Consider the following 27,978-nt stretch of genomic DNA (forward strand, 5'->3'; position numbering starts at 1 on the left):
CATCTGCCAGTCTGGTAGGTGAGAGTTGTATGTGATTTTCACATTTAAGACAAGGCTCTTACGACCACCATTCTAAAAGAGATTTGGCAGATTTCTTTTCAGACATTTGAAGCGTCACAGACCAGACAAAGTGGATGCTCTGAGGTGGACATGCCAACAACCATAGAGCCCACTCAGGCCTGGACTGGGAGTCAAAATAGGCCCTGCCATTCCAAGTACACAGAGGTCCAAACATCCCCCTACCAACCCACTATATGGTAACTTTCTATTGAACCATACAGCAGCCCCTCTGGCATTTGCCAGAACCCACAGATTGCCAGTCCGGGCCTGGGCCCACTTTTGACCAACTACCCAACTAACACGGGATTTGCAGGACCCAGTACTCCAGCAAAGCCTTCAGTAGGTGCCACGTCAGCTGTGTGAGGGGTATATTCCATGTGCATCACAGCTATGCTCTAGAGGTAGTCAAGGCCTCAGAGACTTCAAACACACTTAAAGGAGAATTCAACCCTTAACTTAAAAAAACCCTACCTTAATCTGAGACTGAGTCCAGCGAAGCGGCGCATGCATAGTTGGAGCAATTTCCTGGTTCGCGACAACTGTGCATGCGCCGAAATAGGTGGAGATTGCCGAAGCACCGGAAGAAGATACGTAGATCCGGAAGATGGCTGCCGTGAACTGCAATCCCTCAATCTGCACCAGGGTAAGTAAAAAGTTAGGGGTATTTCCCCGGGTTAGCAGCTAAGCTGGGGGGAGGAGGGAGAGGGGTCTACGTAGGGTAGGGCAGTAGGGGTTATTTAGTTAAGGGTTGAATCCTCCTTTAATGGCTTTGCCCCATTGTTAAAACTTTTGGGATTTGCTACTGGAAAAAGCCTTGTGTCTTGGGCAAATCAATTACGCCAAACCCTGTCTTCTATACAGTGGACAACCTTATTATGGAGAAGGATACAGAAACAAAAAGATTTGGGGGACATATTTGTAAAAGTGAACATTTTCTCCACCAAAGTTTGTGTCAATACATTGGGTGTATTTTTGCAGCACCATCACACATTCACTTAAAATTGTAATGATACCATTGCAAGTGTATTGCACCTTGTGTGATTAGTCCAGTTTATTTTCTGCATACAGTTGTACTTGGGGAAATATGCTGACGAATTTACACTGTAAATCAATGACATATGAGGAATAGTAGCATCAAGTATATGATGTAAATAATGAGATACTACAGTGCCTGCTGTGTCTTTATAATGGTAATTGGCCAGCCTGGGGGCCAAAAACAAATTCGTACTCCTGGTAAACTGCCATATTTTTCACAGTGGCATATTTATGCCTGTCTAAAAAAGTTAATGTTCATCAATATGGTTAATATTTGTCATACTGGAGTAAACTGCTGACGTTGGCAAATATTTGATTTTGGTAAAAGGTCATTCAATTTGACATTTCACACCTTAGCAAATATAATATGCCCCATGGACTTGAACCCTTCAAAATTAAATATGAAAAAATCTGTTTGCTCTTTTAAAAAAACGGATTTTGGTGCAGAATTCTGCTGGAATAGCCTATTAACTGATGTGTTTTGGAAAAAAAAACTATTTTCCCACAACAGTATCCCTTTAATATATCACCTTCTGTGGCCTTTCATGTTATATAGCCCACAAAGACATTTATAACCTATATTACTAATTACTTACTTTCATGACTAACTATTGCTCTGCCTTTTGCATTGTGACAATAATGCAACATCATGCATTAATGGCAGGCTTCATAAAATGAAGCCCAGTCTTTCTAAATAAATAATTTTATGATGACGAAGGTACGGAGGGGGGCGGGGCCCGGCTGCGCGTCACGCACCAGGGCCCGCCCCCCTCAGCGAACGCTACTGGCTAAATTTGCAGGAACATTCCTTACAAACATTGTTTTTTGTGACAAATCTACTTTTCTGTTTGTGTGAAAAAACAAGGACAAAACTAAATTAGTGAAGGTATGTTTTTCCTTTATTTCTTTGAATTCAATCGAATCGGGGCTTCTATAAACAACAGTATTATTGTCAGGAAGGGTAATAGTACATGAGAAGATTTCTCATGATCTTTCAAGATCTCCTGTGGTTAAAGGAACAGTATTAAAATTAAAATGTTTTAAAGTAATGAAAATATAATGCAGCGTTGCCCTGCACTGGTAAAACTACTATTGTTTATATAAATCAGCTGCTGTGTAGCAATGGGGGCAGCCATTCAAAGGAGAAAAGGCTCAAGTTACACAGCAGATAAGCTCTGTAGAACACAATGGTGTTATCTGTTATCCACTATTTAACCTGTGCCAGGTTACCTAGCCTTCTTTCAGTTTCCACCATTGCTACACAGCAGCTTGTTTATATGAACTATAGTAGTGTTTCTGAAGCAAAAACACCGGTTTTACCAGTGCAGGGCAACAATATATTATATTGTCATTACTTTAAAACACTTTTATTTTTTTATTGTTACTGTTGCTTTAAATTGCACTAACCCGGGGTCAGCAAATCTCCTGAAAATGCGTAAATGAGGAAACATACGTGTTGCTTAGTTTTTGAAGTAAAAGTAAAGTTTACTCTGGAGAACCACATTCGATTCAGTGTATTTTATTTAAACACAAATCATTTTCAGGAGATTTGTTGCCTGTGGTAGCTAAAATGTAGCTTCTTAAATTCTTTAATTTCTTAAAATATTTTACATTTGTTGATTTACATTTGAAGAAAAACTATGAAAAAAAGAGTTTGTATGTTACAGCTTAAAGGAGAAAGATGGCATCCCTCCCTCCCTCTGCCTCCCTCTAATAAAGCTTTTTTGTTTTCTTTTAATGCATGCTGTAAAACAATATGTTATTTCCCTTATTTTAACCTTTTAAAACATATAATTGCACTGAATATCTGGCTAAAAAAACACATTCAATCCTGTTTTTTATACTATAAAGCACTAACCATGATGTTGCTTTTGCTCTTAATACCTCCTCTTCCAATGAAGGATAAAAAACTGTATATCATAAGCCCCTCCCTTCCTTTTCTTCCTACTTGTGTTTCATGCTTGCAGATAAATTAGAGGACATTATATAGAGGGTCTAATTGTAAGATTATAGAATTATATTCTCTCCAAAAGGCGGAATAAGGTGTAAACTAAAAGTGTTGCACCACAGCCCAGCAATGTCCATTTATAACTTGTGCTGGTTTCGTCTCTCTATGTGCCTAGATGCTCCACGTGTCCTCTGGTTCTCTGCTCCTATCTCATAATTGATACAGCAGCAAGGGGAATTCAAGAGGTCACCCATGTCCTGCCCATGTGCCACCCAATATATGGCACCACTTAAGCCTGACAGAGCACCATATCATGTCAAGTGAAACACATGAAAGTGTCATTGCCCTTAAAGACGATATGTCTTTATTGCTCAAAATTTTCTGTATCTCTTTCCAGGTTTTGGGTGATGGGTCACTTTGTGTGTCACCATAGCTCTTTTATGGACAACTGTAGCATTGACAATTTCCTTTTTGGCCAATATTAGCTCCCAAGTAAATAAAGGGATAGTTCATCTTCAAATTAACATTATGGGGCACATTTACTAAGCTCGAGTGAAGGATTCGAAGTAAAAAAACTTCGAATTTCAACGTTTTTTTTTGGGTACTTCGACTACGACTTTGAATCGAATGATTCGAACTAAAAATCGTTCGACTATTCGACCATTCGATAGTCGAAGTACTGTCTCTTTAAAAAAAACTTCGACTACCTACTTCGCCACTTTAAACCTACCGAGCACCAATGTTAGCCTATGGGGACCTTCCCCATAAGTTTGCTAAGCTTTTTCTGATCGAAGGAAAATCCTTCGATCGATGGATTAAAATCCTTCGTACCGTTCGATTCGAAGGATTTAATCGTTCGATCCACCGATTTTTCCTTCGATCGTTCGATCGAAGTATTTGCGGTAAATCCTTCGACTTCGATGTTCGACCCTTAGTAAATGTGCCCCTAAGTATCATGTAGACATTGATATTCTAAGACCATTTGCAATTGGTCTATAATTTGTATGTATTTTCAGTTATTCAGTTAAACCATTGACAAAGGGGTTCATGTACTTAGTGCATGTCAGGGTACAAAACACAAACAAAAGGGCATAGAATGCTATGACTTCTGCACCTTGCACCATGCCCTGCCCTTTGAAAAATTGTTGCAAATCTCTGCACAAGAGAACATACTTCTGCCCCACCCAATACAGAACTGCCTTTGGTTGACAGAACTGTATTCTAGTCCATACTAGTCCCCTAACTTGCACGTTATTTACAGATGCAAGTAAGGGAGTGCAGGAAGGTGCAGGCCACAACGGAGCTCCACTTATCTGTATTAAAATTATAAGAAGTATAGCATGTGTAATATGAGCATAAATATCAATATAGACTATTAAATAAATCTTCATCCTCCTTTATATATCATATAGAGTAGTTATTGTATGTTGTTAATGCTCTATAAATACATTATTATCAAATCTGCTATTATATTACATTTCTGTGAATTCCTCTGACTGTACTTCTAAAAAATATCACTTCTTTGAAAAGCTATAAATGTTAAGGGAAATCTATTAAATAAATTCTGCAATCATTACGCGGAAGCATTTAAAATCCCCAAAAAAGAGAACCAAGAGCCATTCCAGTGGCGGCTCCTGCGAGCATGCCCATCGCAAGGTCCCCGTCGTTGTCATAGTATCGCTCTCGAACAATGATGTGATTGCCTGGAGGTGCTCCATATCCTGTGTAATTCAACAAATAAGACAAAGAACATAGTTAGAAATTCACCCAATTTCTGCATAGTAAAAAAGACTTTATTTCTGTGTTCATCTCTTTTTATTGTTACTTTGTTCTTGATTTGTTTTCATTATTTCCCATCACAGCCCTCCTGTATATGTCTCCCAGATTTTACAATTTTAAAAGGGTGAGGGGGAAAAATATGCTGCTTGCACAGTGTGCAGCTTTAAAGGTGCCGAAACCAAAGAAAAACATCAAACCTGCCATTTATATTTAGATAAAAATCTTAAAATGAACCCCTGTTTGTTTGCTTCTACTAGAATGTTTGTACTAAAACCAGGTCATTTTAAAGCACCTACAGAAACTTCAGCTCCTTCTGCAACATTTCTGTAGGATTGAGGTCAGGGCTTTGATTCAGCAATTCCAAAATATGAACTTTCTTCTGCTTTAACCATTCTTTGGTAGATCGACAGCGACCTTTTGTCTTGCTGCATCTTGCTGCATGACCCCATTTCATCATTATCATTCCGTTCACACATTGATACCCTGACATTTTCCTGCAAAATTTGCTGGTACAGCAGATAATTCATAGTTCCAACAATTATAACAAGCTGTCTTGGTCCAGATGCAGAACATCAGGCCCAACCATGATACTGCCACCACTATGTTTTACAGATGGGATGAGGTTCTTATGCTGGAATGCAGTTTTTGCCTTTAGCCAAACAGAACAAAAGTACTATTTTAATCTCATCTGTCCACATAGTGTCCTCCCACTAGTCATCTAACTTAGCACATGGTCTCTCACGTCTAGATGGGCAACAATGATTCTTTTTGATAGCAGTTGCTTTCTCTGTGCAGCCCTGCCACACACATCATTGTTGTTCCATGTTCTCTTCATCAATATTGACATTTGCCAGTGTAAAAGAGGCCTCTAGTTCCTCAAACATTAGCCTGGAGTCTTCAAGATCTTCTGGAGTATTAAACGTCTTGCTCTTGGTGTGATCTTTGTTGAGCAAAAAGCCACAGGGAGGGTAAAAATTAAGTTGAATTGCCTCTATTTGTACACGATCTGCTTGACAGTTGACTGGAAGAGTCTTAACTCTTTATAAATATTTTTCAGCCAGGTGAGAATCAATTATTGTTTTTCGGGTTCTCCGAAGTCTCCTTTGTGTATGTCATGACACACTTCTACAGACCTGTGTTGTTAAAGTCAGACTTGGATAGTTCAGAGACATATTTCTGTTCTTCAAATAAAGCATTGGCTTCTAAACTTATACCTGATCATCACCCCATTGATTGAAATTTAATTTTCCGTTAACATGAACTGAGGATCCTAGAAGGCCACACCCAAGTATGTAACTGGATTATTTTCTCCAATAAATGAACAAACATTATGTTTTTGACTTATTTTTATGTTCTCGTGATCTAATTCTCTAAGACTTATGTGAAAAACAAATCATCTTGTATTCGCTAAAAGCTGGATATACTCAAGGTCGTTTAAAAAGCTGAAAATTAATTTCAGTTAGAATAAACACAGTTAAATATACACAGCTACAACAAAATAGAATAGAATCCAAGTTAATTAAAACCTCAGATAACCTGGGGTTGCTGTGAGAGATTTCATCCCACTTTCCCCTGGGCAGCCCTACAGGACAGGAAACTCAGGATTCTCAACTGCTGAAAAGTTGAGAATTCTACAATAAAAAAAACCATCCTCCTGAGGACACCAGGACCAAGAACAACATCCTCGTGGTGTTTTCTAATGGGCTTAAATTTAATAAGTGTTCACCCCAAATCTCACCTTAATTAACATTTTCCCCAAAGCACACTCTATTCGGCCTTCATGTTGGTCCCCTCTGATGCAATGATCTAGGCTCCCTTGAGAAGGAAATCATCACAGTTTGGGAACCTCTGATTTAATTTAATGTTATCAAATCAATCATTCATCTAGGAAATGAATGGGTAAATGTTTTTACAGGTCTGATGCAACATTGGTTTTTACCTTGTGGGGGATATGGGTAAGAGGCATATGCTTGTCCATCTCTGGTATAGATGACCTGTGATCCGGAAACTGGGTAGCCCCCTGGATACTGATCATATCCATAGGCCTAAAAAGGATTTTGAAGACTGGTTTATAATTAATTAGTGCACACAAGAATTAATATATAATTCTATCATACCTACATGTCCCTTACTCTATCAACTATCTAAGCACAATTACCAAAACTACATTAAAGTGTCAATAAAGTTGTCACCTCAGGATGTGCAGGGTTTTAAAGCTATTTGAGACTAAGGAATCAGATTCGCTGAAATATAAGGACTCAGCTGAATCCAAATCTTGCAATAATTGCCGATAAGATCATTCAGTCTATCCATCTCTGTCTTTCTTATCCTGTGCACTAAACCTATCTGTATATATAGATATTGCATATTCATTTTTGTATCATTAGTTGGGGTGAAATGCTGCTCACTTACCGGAGGTGCCCCGAATGGAGTGTATGGTGGAGCAGGGCCAAGAAAAGCTTCATCGTACAGCAGATTTGAATCCACAATCATCTGCAAACCAATCAAATGTTACGTTATAATCAACCAAACTGGGACAAATATGAAAGGACAGCATGGCAAAGAAAACAGCAATAAAGAAACACATTACAGCTTTGTAATATAAATGTGCATTTCTTTAGCCTATTCATATATTTAAGCAGAAGAGGCTTTAGAATGGGGCATAATAAGTTATTGATTAAAATGATCATGATTACAAACATTTGAAGGAAAACTGTCCTCAAGAAACTAAGGATGTATTTGTGCCTGTAAACAATGTGTATATTTTTAGTAAAGCACCGTTTATGCAGAATAGGGAATTTACACAACAGCAGTTAAAGGAAAACTATACCCCCCAAACAATGTAGGTCTCTATTAAAAGATACTGAGTAAAACAGCTCATGTGTAAAACCCTGCTTCATGTAAATGAACCATTATCATAATAATGTAGTTTTTTAGTAGTATGTGCCATTGGGTAATCATAAATAGAAAATTGCCATTTTAAAAAATAAGGGCCGCCCCCTGAGATCGTAAGATTCACTGTGCACACATACAAACCACATGTAAGGTCACATGAGACAATTAACAGACAGAGTTCTGCCTTTTGCTTCCTCACTTCTTCCTGTTACAGTTAGTGTTGTAGTATTTCTGGTCAGGTGATCTCTGAGGCAGCACAGATAGAGTCACGAAATGGTGGTTCAAGGCAAGAGATGTAAAAGGGCAATATTTATGTAAATATATATTCCAGTTTGGTAAGATTCTTTAATATGTCATTCAATTTAATATAAACTATTTGTTGCCTAAGTATTCATTTTGGGGGTATAGTTTTCCTTTAACTGTATGCTTCGTGGCTGGGATTCCAGCTAACTTTGCAACACAGAATTCAGAATAATGACTTAGGAAAGGGAGTGATATAAGCATGGGACACAACTCCGCAGTGGTATTAAAACATTCAATTTTGTGGATATATTTAGTAATAGAAAATTTTAAAAATATTCAGGACAATCTTAACTCATGAGCTTTATATAAAAATGATTGTAATAGATACCCAGAAGTTCCAGTAGATCTTGGGGGGGAGCAGATATATTTTCCCCCAAAGTGACCATAGGGCTTAACATCGCTCCCCCACTCACACACTGAATCTTATGATTTGGAGCTGCTTGTGTTATTACATTAATGTTTCTATGTAGCAGCCCTGTCCAACATTCCCATTGGTCAGTTAACTAACAGACTACATGCTAGGGGACAGATTATATGAAAATTATGACGCCCATAGTCTATAGGCTTTGTACTGACAAGTGTTGGATTAAAGAGTGAATGTCGCCAAGTTACTGAGCACATGTAAACTTGTCCTTACAGCATAATACAGGTGAGGGATCCATTATCTGGCAATACATAATCCAGAAAGCTCTGAATAACAGGAAGGCCATCTCTCATAGGGGAATATTTATCAGAGTGAAGTTAGAGATTGCCACAGTCCACTAAAGTGAAATTCTGCCTCTCTCCATTCATTTCTATAGCATTCATAAAGGTGTTTTTATCAAAGGGTGAACTTTCACTTTCACAAATTGATAAATACTCATTCAAAATTGCCACATAAATGAATGGAGAGTGGTGGAATTTCACTCTGGTGGACTGTGGCTATCTCTAACTTCACTAAATATTCCCCTATGAGGGATGGCCTTCCTGTAATTCAGAGCTTTCTGGATTATGGATTACAGGTCGTGGCGTTCTCAGACTTCACTCTTTGACAAATATACCCCATAGAGTCCATTTAGAGCAAATAATTAATGTATTTTCAAATGATTTTCCCTTTTTCTGTAATAAAAGAAGAGTACATTGTACTTGCTGGTAACTAAACTGTATGAATCCATATTTGTCACAAAATAATCCTATTGGGTTTAATGTTTAAAAAATTTCTAGCAGACCAAGGGGCAGATTTATCAAGGGTCGAATTTCGAAGTGTAAAAAACATTGAAATTTGACCATCGAATTGCATTATTTTGATATTCGAAGTCGAATTCAAAGTTTTTTTATCGAATTTGGCCATTTTTGGTCGAAGTAAAATCGTTCGATCTTACGATGAAATCCTTCAAAACGAATGATTCGAACAATTTAATCGATCAATCAAACGATTTTACTTCGACTTCTAAAAACTTAGCCAAATGTTGGATATAGGTTCTAGGAGGTCCCCATAGGCTAACATAGCAATTCGGCAGGTTTAAGGTGGTGAATTGTCAAAGTCGACCTTTTTTAAAGAGACAGTACTTCGATTTTCAAAGTCAAACTTTTTAACTTGGTGTCGAAGTCGAATTTAGGCCTATTCGATGGTCAAAGTACCCAAAAATGAGTTCGGAATTCAAAGTTTTTGAATTTGAAAATTCACTTCGACCCCAGGCCCCAAGTATTCCAGATATTAGATCCTATACCTGTACATAATATAAAAATGTACATTCATTTATATATAATATATATATATATATATATATATATATATATATATATATATATATATATATATATATATATATATATATATATATATATATATATATATATATATACTTGTGAATCTTATATTGTTTTCTGAATATTTAGGAAGCTTTCTTATAAGACATTACTCACAGATTTAGTTCTAGCATCCTTTAGTGCAGTCTCCCAGGCTCTGAAATGAAAAAGGAAACATGAAATTCTCATCAACTGCTACGCCTTTAGACAATGTGAACTCATTTTAAATTTGTTTGATAAAAGTTCTTAAAAAGGATCCCTTCTATCTAGGGGGCAGATTTACTAGAGGGCGAAGTGACCTTAGGGAAAATTCACCAGTGTGACGTCATTTCGTAACTTCGCAGATTTACTAACGGCGCAGGTGTAACTTCGCTAGCAAAGGAGATAGACTTTAGCGGTAATTTGCTCATAGTTGCGCTCTGGCGAATGGACGTAACTACGCAAATTCACTAAGATGCGGATTTTACTGACCATTACCTCTTGCGCCAGACTTGCCTTCGCCATCTCAGACCAGGCGAAGTGCAATAGAGTAGATAGGAGTTCCTCAAAAAATAGTTTTTCTAAGTCCCAAAAAAAGCTGGTGACATTTTTCAGGGTGATGGGCTGCAAAAGATCGTAAATTTTTTCTGGGGTACCCGGCTACCCCCCTAAATTTCCTAACATATGGCACATATACTATACACTGGTCTCATGTGTAGGGCAATATAACAACTCTACTTTATTCCCGGGCTTGTGTAGTGTAATGTATTAATAATACACAAATTTAAGTGAAGTATGGACACCAATACACAATACTACTAGTGTATATGGAGGCAAATGGGCTGGGGAGTCCACCAACAAATTCGTGATATATATACACCAAAAGTGGGACTTCTCCCCCTGCCCATGTGCTTCCAAATTACTCAATTAAGAATAAGTACACCTATACATGAAATAAAAGGCAATATTTATTCAACACTATGCCAATATCTTAGTTAAAACCAATTAAAATAAAACTAAGCAGTGCTGCATGTGCAAAAAGGATCCCTTGATATACTCTATATGCATGCACCAGTACAGATGGCAATGATGTGCTATTATATAAGATACATGTGTCCATGAGAATTAGACCAAATGCTCCAATAATGAACAATAGTCCCAATTTGTGAATAAATGGATGGTCTCAGGGTATCCGATGATGATATCAAAGCTAATGGTGGCAAAGCATAATGTTAGAATCTTGGAAGTTATCACAACGATTATCTCTCCTGTAGAGACTTGGTGCACGTTCCTCAGTGGCCACTTTCCACTGATATCACGACAACCATTGTATGCAGAACAGCACCAGACTGTGAAACTTTTGTGTTTAAAAAGCCTTTATTTCAGCTTTGGGCATCACCGCAACGTTTCAGGCCATGTGGCCTTTTGTCAAGCCAAGCTTGACAAAAGGCCGCATGGCCTGAAACGTAGCATCTGTTGCGCAAATTTGCCAGGCGTAAGGGTGCGAAGTAACACTAGCGAATTTACGCCACCGTCCGTTAGTGAATCGGCGAATTAACGAAAATGCGCAACGCTAGCGAATTAACGCTAGCGTTAGGCGCTTCGTCCTTTAGTGAATTTGCCTTTTATATAATGGGTTTCCGGATAACAGATCCCATACCTGTAAATTATTACAATAAGTTGCCTATATATGTAAAGGTAGGTATGTTATAGTAATTATTATATCAAGTCATTCAAACACAATTCATTTAATTGTAGAAATGGACACTTACAAGCAGTCTTCTGTATTTTCAGCCACCAGGTTAATAAGTTTCCCTTCATGGCAAACAATCTGCAGGCAGCAATCCTTATCTCTCCCTTCTGGTGGGTTTAAATCTTTGAAAGTAATAGTTACAAAAGTGTTAACTTGTAGAAGGTTCAGTTTGATTGAGAATTTTTAAAATAAAGCTTTCTATAGTGATAAAGAAAGAAGATTTCAGTTATATCAATAAACCAAAAAAATGGCTTAGCTGTAAAACAACTTACTGTATTTTCATTACTGCCCTTTCAGCTAAAGTTTTCCCTTTTTCTAAAAATAGGCATTTTGCATCTCAGCAACTTCTGGGTCTACCACCACCCATTTGTGCCCCTGGTAAAGTGCCACCTGAGGCATGACTCTCATCTTGACTTATGGCAAAATCAGCACTGCAGGCAAGTTTGTTGCCAGTATTAAAGGACAAGGAAAGGCTTGTAAGGGTATTTACCAGCTGACAGACTCCTCACACAGAAAATGCAGTCCAGGATTTTGTGAATAAAAAACATTCCAAGTTTTATTTGCAAACACGGTTCCACACAGGCACATCCACAAGGTTAAGGTACAGCCGTCACTTTCCACAGGTTAACACACATTCCTTTCCGTAGTCCTAAAGGGCCTGACCCGAAAACTTAGGGAGGGTTATCACTTATGGCTCTGGTTTTCTCTCTGCCTGTCTCGATAATCCGGTCCACTTTAGCATCCCTTTATCATTCCGCCCAGGCCTTCTAGTCTTGTCCAGCACCCCTTTGTTATTCCAGTCGGGTTTTCCTCACCGGCAGCTCACTGACTCAAAGCCCTTCAAACCTTACCTTGCATAACCCCTTTCTTCTGGGACCCTATCTTGTGGGGTATCCACGGGGAACTATTCCCACTGATCTCCTCGTTGGGGCAATAAACGACACGTACTAGCTACCCTACCTCAGGCACCTAGCGCCTCCTATAATTAAAATTTTCTACTCTACTCACTACCTTTCTCTTTCTTCATCTGGCAACTTCCTCCCATCAAAGACCCCAAATCCAGGGTGTGGCTCCCTTTTATACCCTCTATAACCCCTCTAGTGGCGGGGATGTGTATTACATTACTACTTATAATACCATCTAGTGGCCATTCAACCGCATTACACTCACAACTCTTTCAACACATACATTCATGCATCATTTGACTAACTTTAGAACACCAATCAGTCACAACAATTTGCTCACCCCCTTACAGGCTGGACCCCAAGTATGCAGTATGTAATAGTATCCCCCATGCTGTTCCTAATCACTAAAGTAATATGTATCAATACTTATGTTTTCTTCTGCTGTGCCCTCCCATATTATCATCTAGAAATACTCCGTTGCGACTACCATGTTCCTTGACATCACTAAGATGGCTGCTCTGAATGATCTGAGCATGGGCCACTAATTCTTGGATATGGAATGGATATGACAGATGGCAACGCTGGACGTATGCATTCAATGAAGGTAAACGCTTTACTAGCCTTTCCTTTAATAATCGGTGCAACTTGCTAAAGTTCATGTGAGAATTGTGTTGTGATAGCACTCCAGGACCTGAGTATATCACACAGCCCATGACACACCGTTACCTCTGCATTCATTTCCTACTCTGATGCTGATGCACTCTGTCTGCATGTAGATCTCATCTTCCATGTCTTGACGTTCCTGATCACTATAATATACCAGACACCCATTGGACCATAGATCAAACCAGTTCTTTTTCCAACGCTTTAGGATTGTGCCTTGGGATAAAATAAGAAATATTAGGGTGGTTACTGAAAATTAATTTTCCATTTTTAGCCATGCTTAAACACAAAAGAACTTTGTCTGATGCTCCCAACTTTATGGTTGGAGTAGCCCTTTTATAAATCTTCTAATTACAGTGTCCTTTTATCATATTAACATTCCTGGCATTGTATTAACAAAAATGTTCTTGATCATTTATAGTGGCAACTGTAAAGGGATTTATGATTTTTATGGTTTCTTTTTTATTTCTAAATTACACTTTTAAACTGCACAGTTTAAACTGCAAATAATTCACTTTACCAAGTGTAAACTGTATTTTTTAAGTTGTTATATAGGTGAGGTAGGCAGCCATCACAGGTCATTTTGCCTGGTCATGTGCTTTCAGAAAAAGCCAGCACTTTAGGATGGAACTGCTTTCAGACAGGTTATTCTTTCTCATACTCAATAAAACTGAATGTGTCGCAGTGGGACATGGATTTTTACTATTGAGTGCTGTTCTTATATCTTCCAGGGAGCTGTTATGTTGTTACATTCCCATTGTTCTATTGATAGACTGCTGGGGGGGAGAAAGGAAAAGGTAGTAAAGAGTTATTGAAGTTTATCAGAGCACAAGTCACATGACTGAGGGCACCTGGGAAACTGACAACATGTCTAGCCCCATATAAGATTTCAAAATTAAATATAAAAAAATGTGTTTGCTCTTTTGAAAATGTATTTCAGTGTAGCATTCTACTGGAGCAGCACTATTAGGGGCCCATTCACTAAGTTCGAGTGAAGGAATAGAAGAAAAAAAACTTCGAATTTTGAAGTGTTTTTTTGGCTACTTCGACCATCGAATGGGCTACTTCGACCTTCGACTACGACTTCGAATCGAATGATTCGAACTAAAAATCGTTCGACTATTCGACCATTCAATAGTCGAAGTACTGTCTCTTTAAGAAAAAACTTCGACCCCCCAGTTCGCCTCCTAAAAGCTACTGAACCCAATGTTAGCCTATGGGGAAGGTCCCCATAGGCTTGGCTAAGTTTTTTTGGTCGAAGGATAATCCTTCGAAGGATTTTCATTCCCAGTCGAATATCGAGGGTTAATTAACCCTCCATATTCGACCCTTGATGAATTTGCCCCTTAATCTGTGTTTTAAAAAATAAACATGTTTTCCCTTGACAGAATCCCCTTTAAGCTCCTATTGTGAATGAGAAAATGACAAGGACTAACTGAGTGTGACAATGGATAGTATGCACAGTGACATGTACTGTATTTGGGAACCCTAAATCTAGGATTTTTAATTCCAATATCTGATATTTAAAAATCGGGTAACATATGTGCTACTTTTCATTTATTTTCCAAGCATCCTGCCGACGCTAGCCGCTTGTTCTTTCTTGGGGGGGGGGTTATTTATTAAAATTCGTATTTGTGTAATTTTAGAGTTTTTTTTCTTTCACTGATAATCTTACAATTTAAAAAAGCACAAATGTCTCAATGTCTTAAAAAATATGAAAATAAAAAGCATGAACAAATAAAACCATGGAAAAAATATGAATATGGATACCTCAAGATCCTCATTTTCTTAAGAATTATCAAATGATGAACTATAAATTTCACCCATTGATAAATAGACTTAAAGGAATCCTATAGGAATGAATAGAAGGTGGGTGAGTTTTTTGTGGTTGAGCTCTAAACTCACATTTTAATAAATCTGCCCCTAAATTTAAAAACTACAAAAAACTCTGATACAAAACTACGCCAACTAAAATCTGCAAAAGTGATGTAGAAGTAAAAGGGAGGCGTTCTTAGCATATTGTAAAATAAAGTGGGTCATTATTTTTGTGGTGAGCGGGGGTATTGCGGGCGGGGATATCGCGGTGGGCGATAGGACTGTGCGGTCGGGTGCTAGGGCCGGGTGGCCCTGGGGTGTCCGCAAGGGAGATCCGGCGCTGTAGACGTCACTTATTATCCTTATTCCTCAATCCTTGAACACCACTTAGTCTTTAAACCCCAGCAAACTGGATTTATTTCAATTCAGTGGCAAAAGTAACTTGGCACTACATGTAGTTACTCTCTTGCACTGACCAGGAGTAAAATGGGGTACAGAGTAAATTTTAATGCACTCAAATCTGGAAGATGAATTATATGAACAAACAAAATTAATGAGCAGAGATGGGCTAAAGATGGAGGAGCATGAAGTGTGCATTAATCATTTCTTGTCAACACTGTGCAAGGCAGGGTAGACAATGCAACACTGTGCAAGATAGGAGATTTATCAAAATGTGAGATTAGAGCTCACCACAGAAATATTCACTCACTTTCTTTTCATTCCTAAAGGATTTTTAAAATCACATCTATTATGGTTGAAAGTTAGAGTTCACCTTTGGATAAACAGAATCCTAATAATCCCATAGGATTTTGCTAAATATGCCCCTTGGAGTGTTGGAAGCTGACAAGCACATGGCTGGTCTTTTGGGTGACTGACCTGTGCAGCCGTACAGTTGCCATAAAGGGGCACCCAATTATTCCATCATTATCCATGATTGGAAGCTTAAAGTTAAGGTGGCCATACACGGGCCGATAAAAGCTGCCGACAGACCGAGTCGGCAGCTTATTGGCCCGTGTATAGGGGCCCCCGACGGGCTTCCCCCAGATCTCGATCGGATGGGGTTAAAAATCCCGTCGGATCGCGGCCGCATCTGTTCGTTGATGCGGTCCCGCGATCCGACCGCCCGTTTGCGAACGTGAAGGATCTGATCGTTGGGCCCTAGGGCCCACGATCGGATCAGCCCGATATTGCCCACCTCAAGGTGGGCATACCGGAGGGAGATCTGCTCGTTTGGCGACATCGCCAAACGAGCGGATCTATCCGTGTATGGCCACCTTTAGATTGCTGGGGCAGATGTATGGATCACTATTCACATGGCTGATGTTTGAACTTTGCAGGGTGCCATTATCCTTCCAGATGGGGAGGCTACAGTTTAAGCTTAACACATGATTTAAGTGAAATAATACTTACTTTGACGAAGCATCCAACCACTTTTTATAAAAGCCATAGCTTCTGCTCCTGGAAATAGAAAATTACCATTACCATGTATCTGCTAAATAGATTAGTATTTAGATGGCTTAGTGGAGACAATTGCAATTTTTTTTTAGTTTTGGACTATTATTGTAGTTAGGTTAACAGCTATAACTATGTAAGGCTATGTAATTCTATCCTGATCTGTAAAGAGCCCACAATTTAAAGGAGAGCTGAAATCTAAAAATTTACTGAACTTATTGCACCAGTCTAAAGTTTCAGCTTGTCAATAGCAGCAATGATCCAGGACTTCAAACTTGTTACAGGGGGTCACCATCTTGTAAAGTGTCTGCGACACTCACATGCTCAGTGGGCTCTGAACAGCTATTGGGAAGCTAAACTTAGAGGTTTATATTCTATGGGGCAAATTTACCTAGGGTCGAATATCGAGGGTTAATTAACCCTCGATATTCCACTGCCGAATTGAAATCCTTCGACTTCGAATATCGAAGTCGAAGGATTTAGTGCAATTCGTTCGGGGAAGGTCTCGGTAGGCCTCGGTAGGTTTTAGGTGGCAAACTAGGGGGTCAAAGTTTTTTTTAAAGAGACAGTACTTAGACTATCGAATGGTACAATAGTCGAACGATTTTTAGTTTGAATCGTTCGTTTCGAAGTCGAAGGTCGAAGTAGCCCATTCGATGGTCGAAGTAGCCAAAAAAACACTTCGAAATTCAAACTATTTTTCCTCTATTCCTTCACTCGAGCTAAGTGAATGTACCCCACAATGTACTGTATATTGTCAGTGGGTCCCTAAGCTCAGTAAGTGACAGCAGCACAGAGCATGTGCAGTGACTCAGTAGAAAAGGAGACAGGGAGCTACTGGGGCATCTTTTGGGGTACAGATCTTCCGTGCTAAAGGGCTGTGGTTGCCTTGGGCTGGTACAGAAACCCAAAACATTATGTACAACATTTCTAGCTACTTTTTTAGTTAAGCTTTAGTTCTCCTTTAATAGATTCAGTTTTTCAGTTTCTTCAATAAAGATGAAAAATGTTTGTAACCCCAGTTGCACCCATATGCACCTTGCATTATTCCACCCAGTTGCTGTGGTTCCTGAGGCCTGATCCCCAGCAATGTTCCAGCAGATAGGCCACAGACTTTCAAACTTTACCAGCCAAACATACAATGACAAAATAAATCATTTCATACATTTTATGAAACCCAGCTGCATATTTTCATTCATTCCTCTCTGAGTGATTTTGCAAAATTCTGAACTTGAATGCCATTATGCTACTATTTTATTTTGAATGCAATCTTTGTCATTTTTTTGGAAGCCAAACTGCTTTAGTTATCTTCAGAGGCGAGTCCTATTGCCATAACAGCAACGTCTAATTCCCCCCCAGTGTTTACAGAAATCCCATGGGGCTGCATGAGATTGTTGTTTAAACTCTAACCAGTCCAATGTTTGTACACATTAGTGCAAGTATTTCAGTTCAAGGAATAATGTTTAACCTCTGACTATAGATACATAATGCATATGGTTTGCCCTGTATAAACTGCAGTGCGCTACTGCTATTATTCCCCTTTTCTCTCGTTTATACTCTTGTTTTAATGTTGTTATTATTTATAATCTGACACTACCTGGATACATTCACTTGATAGTTTTAATAATCTAAATGTATTTCAGCACTGATCTCTATATCTGTGGGTAAAATCTCCTGCCGGGGAATATGTGATTAATGATTCAATACGTTGCTGGTTGCATTTAAATGCATGGAAACCACAGGGTACAGCCACAACATTCAAAAGCACTATGTTTATGTAACCAAGCCGACCAGGCACCCTAGGCAACTTGGCCGGCCAGTCTGTCCCCCCTGCACACGTCTAGTCACGAGCGTGCCTTAACACATGCATGCCTGAATGCAACCTGTGCGCACGCATGTGCAGTAGCAGAGGGGAAGTCATGGGAACGAGGGGAGAGCTGCTGATGGGAGGGGAAAGAGGGGAGAGCGGCTGATGGGAGTGGAGAGCGGCTGATGGGAGGGGAGTGAGGGGAGAGCGGCTGATGGGAAAGCGGCTGATGGGAGAGCAGCTGGTGGGAGTGGAGAGCGCCTGATGAGAGGGGAACAAGGGCAAAGAAGCTTATGGAAGGCGAACGAGGTGAGAGTGACTGATGGGAGGGGAAGGAGAGGAGAGCGGCTGATGGGAGGGGAGAGCAGCTGGTGGGAGGGGAGATCGGCTGATGGGAGGGGAGAGCGCCTGATGTGAGGGGAGAGTAACAAAGAGCAGGAGAGAGCCACAGAGGGGAGGAGAGCACGACACAGGGACTAGAGGTAGGCAGAAGATGCTTTTACAGGTACATGCATGGCACCACTGCCTTCTGCCTACCCCTAGTTCCGGCCCTGGCATAAACTTATGAGCACTACTGATGTGCAGGTCACGAAAAACGTAACCCGTGCCCAACGATAACCAGCAAACTGCTACTGTTGTAGCACTCGCACCTGTGTCTTCTTGCTCTGAGTTAACTTCTGTGTGCGCCTCTGGTTCCAAGACAGAGAGGGGCTCATCTATAAACTTTGCGCAGGGCAAATTGGTTCACACAGTGAATTTATTTGCCCTGCGCATGGTTACATTTATGCAAAGAGAATTGTGAATTTTCTTTCACAATACGAATGTCTATAAGAGCTTTTTAAATGTGTCAAAAATCGCAAATTGTGAATATTTATGTGCACATAGCGAAAATATTCGCAAAACAGTTTTGCAAATTGCGAATTTAAGTTACTATCGACACTATTTTCACACACAACAACCTAGCACAGTGGGTGCACTCACCCAAACACCCGTCTCATTTGCGAGCCATTTGCGAATATTTATTCACAATGCAAATTCACAAAAAAGAAAGAAAGACGGGCAAAGCAGTGCAATATTTTAGCATTCAGGAAAAAACATGGGCAATACAACCATTTGCGAAAAATATGCACTGCGCGAACTTTATAAATGACCCCCAGAATCTTCTGGAGCAGTGGAGGAGTGTAATACCCCAGTCTGACCCACACCCAACTCTACCCTACAACGATTGCCCAAATTTCAACCTGAACTCATCTAACTGATGGTTAGCCCGTGGGTCGCTGGACAACCCGCACATCCCTAGTGCACACCAATGCACTTTCATATTCTTCAGAAAGCCCAGGGGCTTGTGCTGCTATGCAATAATTCCAAGAAATAAAGATGGGGAGCAACTGAGCACATGCATGCAGCCTGCTTGTGTAACCATTGCTTACTTTGCTGATTAAACAGGAGATATTTTTCTCCCAGAAGCAGGCGATTCACAGTGAAAACAAAATGAAAAAACAGCACAAGGCCAATGAACCAAAAGCACAAAAACAACATATACAACAGCTGCAAAAATATGAGGTTAGGGGGCTTATTTACTAAATTAGCTTAAGGAGCAAAGTGCATAATTGAGACCAATCACCATATTTTTTTGCACAATTCAGTGTTTCCCAGCAGAATTCTAACTTCATGTTGGGCATCAGTTAAAAATCATGCACCTGCTTCATCAGTGCTAATGCATATGGTGTAAATGCTGGTGTGTGTTGGCACAATAAACCCTGGATTTACAGACAGCGTAAGGCAGATGGTCCCCTTGTCCCATACTATGAACATGTATGCAATTCTTTTGTATAGGGTGAAGGAGCAGAAAACAAAAAAAAAAACAATCTGAAACATGACCTTTCATTATCATAAAATACCCTAATGCACATAATACATAGACAATAACTACTGTATAACAAACACACAGCCACATACAGTACATATACTCATACCCTTCTTCTCTTTCTCGGGGAGGGGAAGCTGAGGCTTCTCGGCTGCTAATTTGCTGTTCATTCTGCAGTTAATATGTCTGCAGAGTATGAAGTGTGATTTGTTATGAATGTAGAAGAGAAGAAATAGGTAGAAAAACAGTGGGATAATGAAGCCACTGATGCTACGAATATGTTTGTTTCTGGATGAGAACAAGCCCTGTGTTTACTTAATGTTGTTACCACCCAAGGGGATAATGTCACTTATTTAACTCTTTCGGATCTTCTGAATATTGGCATGATGAGTTTATTTATTGGGGGGGTACAAGGTAATTTGCAACTCAGTTTGCCTTCTATAGCATAGGAAGCGTTGTGCTGGAGTTAAATAAAATACCTTGGAATAGTAAAATAAAAAATGAGTGGGTGGGACCCTTATTATTAGAGGGAGGTCAGTTGGTTGATGAGAGCAGGGAAAAGGCAGAGATTTTGAACTGTTATTTTTCATCTGTCTACACAACTGAGGAACCAGCTAATGAAGGTGTCCCCTTACACAAGGAATATGGGGGTGTAATTTAACTGCAAGGAATATAAAATATATATGTAAATAGTTATGTTTGACAAAGAAACAAATGCTACTTGCGGATAAGGCATATGGATCCTATGACAGGGAACCTTAAAGGAATTCTGTCATGATTTTTATGATGTATTTTTTATTTCTAAATTACACTGTTTACACTGAAAACAATTCACTCTACGATATAAAATTTATTCCTGAACCAGCAAGTGTATTTAGGATGAAACTGCTTTCTGGCAGGCTGTTGTTCTACTCAATGTAACTGAATGTGACGCAGTGGGACCTGACTTTTTCGATTGAGTGCAGTTCTTAGATCTACCAGGCAGCTGTTATCTTATCTTAAGCTAGCCATAGATGTAAAGATTTTTAAAAGATCCAATCGTTATCGTGAGACCACGATTATCTCGAAACGATCGTTTAAATGTACGATGTGTCCATCAACTAAAAAGACCATTTCTGGCGATATTGCCAGCAAAACTGAAGGGTAGCTGCCTGCTTGGCCCTTTTTAACCTGGCCAATCAATTGTCTGACAGATGTCGGACGAAAAATCGCACGATGTACGATCGTTCGAATCCCACTAACTTCACGATAATTCGACGGATTGGTCGGACTTCGCTAAAATCAGTCGTTCGGCAAGACAAACCTTTGTGTCTATGGGGAGCTTTAGGGAGCTGCTATCTTGTTACCTTCCCATTGTTCTGTTGTTAGGCTGCTGGGGGGGGAGGGGTGATATCACTGTTGCAGAACAGTGGTAAAGAGTGAATGTTTATCAGAGCACAAGTCACAAGACTGGTGGTAGCAGGGAAACTGACAATATGTCTAGCTCCATGTCAGATTTCAAAATTATATACAAAAAAATATGATTGCTCTTTTGAAAAATGGATTTCAGAGCAGAATTCTGTTGGAGCAGCTCTATTAAATGATGTGTTAACTGATGTTTTTCCCATGATAGTATCCCTTTAACCTGTGGGGCAGGACCCAAAAATAGGTCTCCATGGTTCTCTTTAATAATGTGAAGTGTCTTCCCACAATAGAAAATAGTAATAAAAATAAAATTGATTGTAATTTAAGGATCTGACCGATTCAGATCTGAACAAGCTCAGACCAGTTATCAATAGGGGAGGGTATCTGGGGACCATACAAGAGTCAATTATGGTGCTCATTGGGTCAAAAGAGGCTGAGCTGGCAGGGAATAGTATTTCTTAACTTTTCATGAAAACTGACACAGTTTACTTTGTGGTTGCATGTCATATTTACTGAACAAACCTGGATCTGTGTGTGTTTACATTATAAGTCATAGCCCTTAGCACTGATCACGTGAATGCACAATGCAGTGTGACTGCATAATAACACATGTCAGACAGCAAATTAATGGTTCTACCTTTAATCTGCCTTTGAAGAATACAGTTATACAGGGGTGCAAAGAGTCACCTGCAGAAGTTAAATATGCTCCCACATAGTGGATATAATTTTGATTACCGGTAGCAAACTTCCTGCTTAAAAGGAGAAAAAAAAAACATGTACTTAAATTTCAATCATTGGAGTGGCTGCCCTCCTGAACACACCACTGCATTCCAAACTGCTCCCTTTGTCTTACCTGTTCCCATGCAGCACAGCAGGGATGGTGAGCTCAATCCAGTCCCGGGCCAGGCTCCCTAGGCAACCTGGCCTGTCGGTTATTTCGCTTTTTATTCAGCAGCTCCCCAGTTTTGCAATTAAGTTATGAAGGTCCATAATACCCTAGCAACAATGTATTGATTTGAATGAGAGACTGGAATATGAACAGAAGAGGACCTGAATAGAAATATGAGTAATAAAACGTAGAAGTAATAAGTATCTCTCAGTTATCTTTACAGTCGGGGGCACATTTACTAAGCTCGAGTGAAGGATTCGAATGAAAAAAACTTCGAATTTCGAAGTATTTTTTTGGGTACTTCGACCATCGAATAGGCTACTACGACCTTCGACTTCGATTCAAATGATTCAAACTAAAAACCGTTCAACTATTCGACCATTCAATAGTCGAAGTACTGTCTCTTTAAAAAATACTTTGACTACATACTTCGGTAGTTTAAACCTACCGATCTGCAATGTTAGCCTATGGGGACCTTCCCCAGCACTTTTCTACGTTTTTATGATCGAATAAAAATCCTCGTTCTATTTGAAGGATTTTATCGTTTGATCGTATTTGCGCTAAAATCCTTGAATTCGATATTAACCGCCAAAATTGAACCTTGATAAATCTGCCCCATAATGTACAAATATTAAACCTATAGAAACCTTAAAATATTTAAAAAATTGGAACACAAAACTGTCGCTTGCTTTAGGTGAACAGGACTGGCAAATAATTTATTCAAATACAATGCACAGTTTCACTAATATACTAGCACAGGAAACATCACATAACATTTTGAGTAGAAGGTATCTGGTACCCCATTGTACTTTAACTGCACACAGCATGCAAATTAGCCAACGCTAGCGTAACTTCAAACTGCTGATCGTATTATCACTAGCGCAACTTCGCAAGCGTTCGGTACCCTGTGCGCAACTTCGGATCTTCATGAATTAAAGTTGTCCAGGCAAATTTACGCCTGGCGAAGTATTGCAATGTGCGCGAAGCCAACACTGGCGGATTTTCAGAGGTAAGTAAATATACTTGATTTATGTACAAAAATGTCTGGTGCCAAATCTGGTTCCATTCACTTAAAATTAATAAAAGTGATTCACCACTAACTTAAGCACCAAAAAATCTTATACAAAAGCCTTTGCTATATGGTGCCTACTGCATCTCTAGCCGTCAATTTCAAAAATTCACATTAAAATAGCTCACCCGAAAAAGGTGGTGACCGGGTGTATAAACCCCAGGTCCCGCTCCTGGGTTCACTAATGCCTGAAACAGTATCAAGGGTAATTTGCAAGAAGGAACTCACCAAATCAGTTGGGTGGCCCAGGTGCGTCGCCCCAAGTCCGTATCTGTAGGTGAGTATCAATCAGTAGAAACAATTTGACGAGCACTCCATTCACCCGTTGAATTAAAAGAAGTAAATGTTTATTTCGAATACCTATAACTACGTATTGGTGGATATGAAACGCATCAGGGAATGGATGCCTTTAATATGTTGGAAATAAACATTTACTTCTTTTAATTCAACGGGTGAATGGAGTGCTCGTCAAATTGTTTCTACTAAGTAAATTTACCCCTTAGAGAGTCGGAAGAAGAAGGCAATTAATTCAAAAACTATATAAAAAAAAAATAATGAAGACTTTTGAAAAAGTTGCTTAGAATTGGCCATTCTATAACATACTAAAGTTAACTTGAAGGTGAACCACCCCTTTAATAAATATGAATACAAAATTATGGAATTGTATGTCATCCAGAGGAGTTATTATTGTGTATAAATGTTAACATAAACACTGTCCTTGGCATTGAATTCATTACTTATTTATTTAGTACCTGCAAGGTACTCAGCGCTTTACAATAATATTACAGCCAAGAGGCTTTAAAAACAAAGGTAACTGAATGAAACCTTAGGGTGCCCTGCTCACAAGAGCTTACAAGCAAAAGGGACAGGGAGTAACCGATCCCTTCACTTGCGGATTTCAACACAAAATATCTCTTTTTGGTGCCAAAATCCACAGAGTGTGTTCACGCCAGAGCCTATACAATGCTTCCAGAAGCTAACACAGAAGAGGATTTGGCTAGTGGTCTGGGGCTTTAATTGGCCTGCAGATTTCAGCAAGCTGATTTCTGCCCCGTCTGGCCCCAGCCTTATGGCACTCCTGACAACTAGGAAAATAATAACAGTGTAAATAATTGTTTTGGTTGTTTCACAGCTAAGGTAAGGGTGAACTGGAGAAATAAACAGTGTCATAGATTCCCAACAGTTGTGGGGTGTAAGAGTTTGGAGTCAAAATGATTAATTGTTTCACATACATTTTAATAAGTCATGAAGTACAGGTAACCTTACTAAGCATTGTTTTAAATGTGACATCACTAATGAAGCACCTTTTGTTCAAGAAATATGTTTCCTCTATTTTAATTAAAAAGATATTAGATGTCCCAAGGTGTTTTATGGCCATTTAAAGGCAAGAGTCTGCAGGCCTGAGTACTTTTATATATCTTATAGAACTTCAACATGACTATAAATACAGCTCGCATGACATCACTATACAGTCTTACAAGGATATTTTTAACAAGTTATGCATTTCTCCTATATACATACATAATACAGATATGGGACATTATACCTGAGGTTTTCCTGACTCTTCTGGATAACTTTGGATCCTCATGCCTTAAATCTACTAGAAAATCATGTAAACATTAAATAAACCCAATAGGCTGGTTTTGCTTCCAATAAGGATTATTAATTATATCTTAGTTTGGATCAAGTACAATGTACTGTTTTATTACTACAGAGAAAAAGGAAATCGTTTTTAAAAATGTGGATTATTTGGATAAAATGGAGTCTATGGGAGACAGCCTTTCCATAATTCGGCGGTTTATGGATAACAGGTTTCCAGATTCTGTACATCAGAGCCATAGATATCCTGCAAAATACATCCTTGTTTAGTCATGTCATCGGTTATAATTGATGTAATCTGTGCCACATGACTCAAGGAAACTGTATTATAACAGTAATGTACCCCCTGTTGTACAATTATAAAATAAGAGAATACTAGAAGTTACCTCAGAGTTCCATGACCTGTATAAAATCACTTGTTCTTTAGCCATAAAAACCCACCTGTGACTTTTAATACACTTACATCGGGGAGGTATATCATTTCCTAAATATTTTACAGGTTATTTGGGACTTTTGTGCAATTATATACACATATACACGTTGATCCTTCATCCATAAGAAACTCACTGGTTTTCTCTGTAGCCATTCCGGGCGAGTCCGGGGTCTGCTGGCTACATTGGTACATGTTGCAAATAAATAAGAAAGAGCTTTGTTCATTGTAGCCGTATTGTATACAGGGACTCCCACCCCGCTCGTGATTATGATGCAGACAAAACGTTCCTATTCTAACAAAAGATCCTTACAACTTAACTCTTAATCTCTTTCATTGCGGCACTGGTGTTTACAGCACAGTCTAGTCCCATATATGTATATATATATATAAAAATTGTCACTTTTGTAGTTTTCTAATGTTAGTGATTATTTCTTTAATAATGCAACATGAGATTAAATATCTCTGGTGGAATAATAAGAACAGCTGTATTTGTGAACACACTTGTGCATACGTGTACATATATACATAAAAGAAACGGTGAAGTCAGTAGCAATGCCTACCTGAAAAGCCTGGCAGCTCAATAACGTCGATATCTGCAACCTGCTTTTAAGCGAACTCTGAGGCTTGTACGTTTCTTTCCTGCTTGGCACCGCCTTGTCTCACATCACAACAATCTTATGACTGATGACTGGTGTGACTGTATCCTTTCAGCTGCCAGGGTTCTCTCTCTTACAGTGGCTTTTTGGGAACTGTAGTCTCCAAAATTAGCAGCAAGTTGCTCTGCAAGTTTGAGAAAATGTGCATTCTAGAGTGTTCCATGGTTGTCTCTGTCAATAGGCCTTTGGCACTTTCCTCATTATAAACACTTCTGGAACTCTATTCTCCCCAATATCTTTTAAATTTATACTAAATTGTAATTTCTATAAGACAAACATTACTGGAGAACAGATATTTTGTAATTTTCAATCTTTTTTTGATGAAAACAGATCCGACCAAACTCTCTTCCACAATTTTAACTATTTTATCAATAATTTTTCTTAATAAAATTCGACAAAAGTTACAACAAAATCGACTGTTAATTCGTATTGTATGATTGACACTTTTTCTGATTTTTGGTCGAAAACTCTAGTGCAGATCACAATGTCAAGGAACAACTTCAAGGACATCTGCTATTGACTTCTACATGAACCAGACAGGTTTGGGATGGCGTATTTTCGGATTATCTTTGGGGTATGATAAATCTCTAAAAATTTGACTTTTTTTTTACCTCTAAAAACCTCAACCAGAAAAAATCGAGGATTAATAAAAGGGCCCTAAGAGTCCCTTTTTCTTCCCTGTCATTAGTGTACAATTGCAAACATGACAACACACTAATTTTCTACCGCTTGGGTTTATGGTACAGTAAATTAAACTTTGCTATTTTTTATGGGTGAAAACAGGTTCAATTCAAGTCCTGCCACAGAGAGTTATCAGTCGGCACTGTGCAAATGTTAGGAATGAATCGCCCAACCACACAGTACCAGTCTAGTTATGTTACCATCTCATAATAAGTTAAAATTGAATATACTGGCCCTACACAAAGGGAATGCAAACAATGTAAGTAAATCATTTATACACCTATGGTCAACATTGGATTCCATTCATTGTTTTTGTGTAGCAAAAGAAAATTACATTTTTGTAAAGCTGGGAAGAGAAATTACAATTCATTCATTAAAATTCCAAAAAGATATAAATTACCTTTGCGCATTCAAATGTCAAGATGGCTCCAGCCCTTCATTACATTCATTTGAAGAGCAACCGAGATAATAAACATTAGAAATGCAGAAAATAGCCCAAGGCAGATTTTTTTTTTGGTAGTGGAAACCCTGAACATTATTAATGAGGCATCCATGAAAAAAGAGGAAATATTAACTGGACTGGAAAGTGTGCCACTGCCTTTCTTTAATACAACAGGTAAAACTTGTAATATATATCCTACAACCCAAAGTGCAAACAAACAAACAAAAAAAAAAGAAATATATTACTCCTAAATGAATCAGTTGAATACACTAATGAGCTAAGGGCAAGGAAGAAGGTGGATTTGCAATACCAAGTTGGAAAAAGTTTATCATGGAAAAAGAAGGAACACTGCTGAAAGATTGCTACACTTACCCGCAGTCTTTCTATAGCACCAGAGCCCAAATGGCCCAAGAATGCCTAACAGTATAAAATAGTAGGTGCAAAATAGCGAGTGATGCAAACTCTTATGCGCCCTTCATATAGACTGACAAGTGAAAAATGTTCGAGCAATAAAGAAGCAACAAGACAAACCGGCCAAGTCAGAACCCAGCTGCATCAAAAGACAGAAGGGTAGTCAGGTCAAGCCTAGTCAGCAATAGGTGATCAAGAAGAGGATCATGACAAAATCAACTCTCTCAGAACTATATGCAAAGAGCATAAGCCTGGGAATCCACCGCACATTGCCTTTGAGACACAGACCTGCTCGCATTCCCAGAATGTGTTTGCACACCATAGTCCTTTTACTAATACTCATAC

At 39.0% G+C, this 27,978-nt stretch overlaps 1 protein-coding gene across 3 annotated transcripts; it reads right to left on the reverse strand.

Annotated features, from left to right (window-relative positions):
• Nucleotides 1-1,976: 1,976 nt before the first annotated feature.
• On the reverse strand, nt 1,977-26,085 carry plekhb2.L (pleckstrin homology domain containing B2 L homeolog). Of its 3 annotated transcripts, none has more exon segments than NM_001093690.1 (8): nt 1,977-4,764; nt 6,762-6,867; nt 7,235-7,315; nt 9,926-9,965; nt 11,560-11,662; nt 13,172-13,324; nt 16,334-16,381; nt 26,004-26,085. In NM_001093690.1, coding segments are annotated over 7 exon segments (654 nt in total). In that variant the 5' UTR covers nt 16,371-16,381; nt 26,004-26,085; the 3' UTR covers nt 1,977-4,630.
• Between the last annotated feature and the right edge of the window lie 1,893 nt (nt 26,086-27,978).

The sequence above is a fragment of the Xenopus laevis genome, chromosome 5L (assembly GCF_017654675.1).
Source record: "Xenopus laevis strain J_2021 chromosome 5L, Xenopus_laevis_v10.1, whole genome shotgun sequence".
NCBI classification, from domain to species: domain Eukaryota; kingdom Metazoa; phylum Chordata; class Amphibia; order Anura; family Pipidae; genus Xenopus; species Xenopus laevis.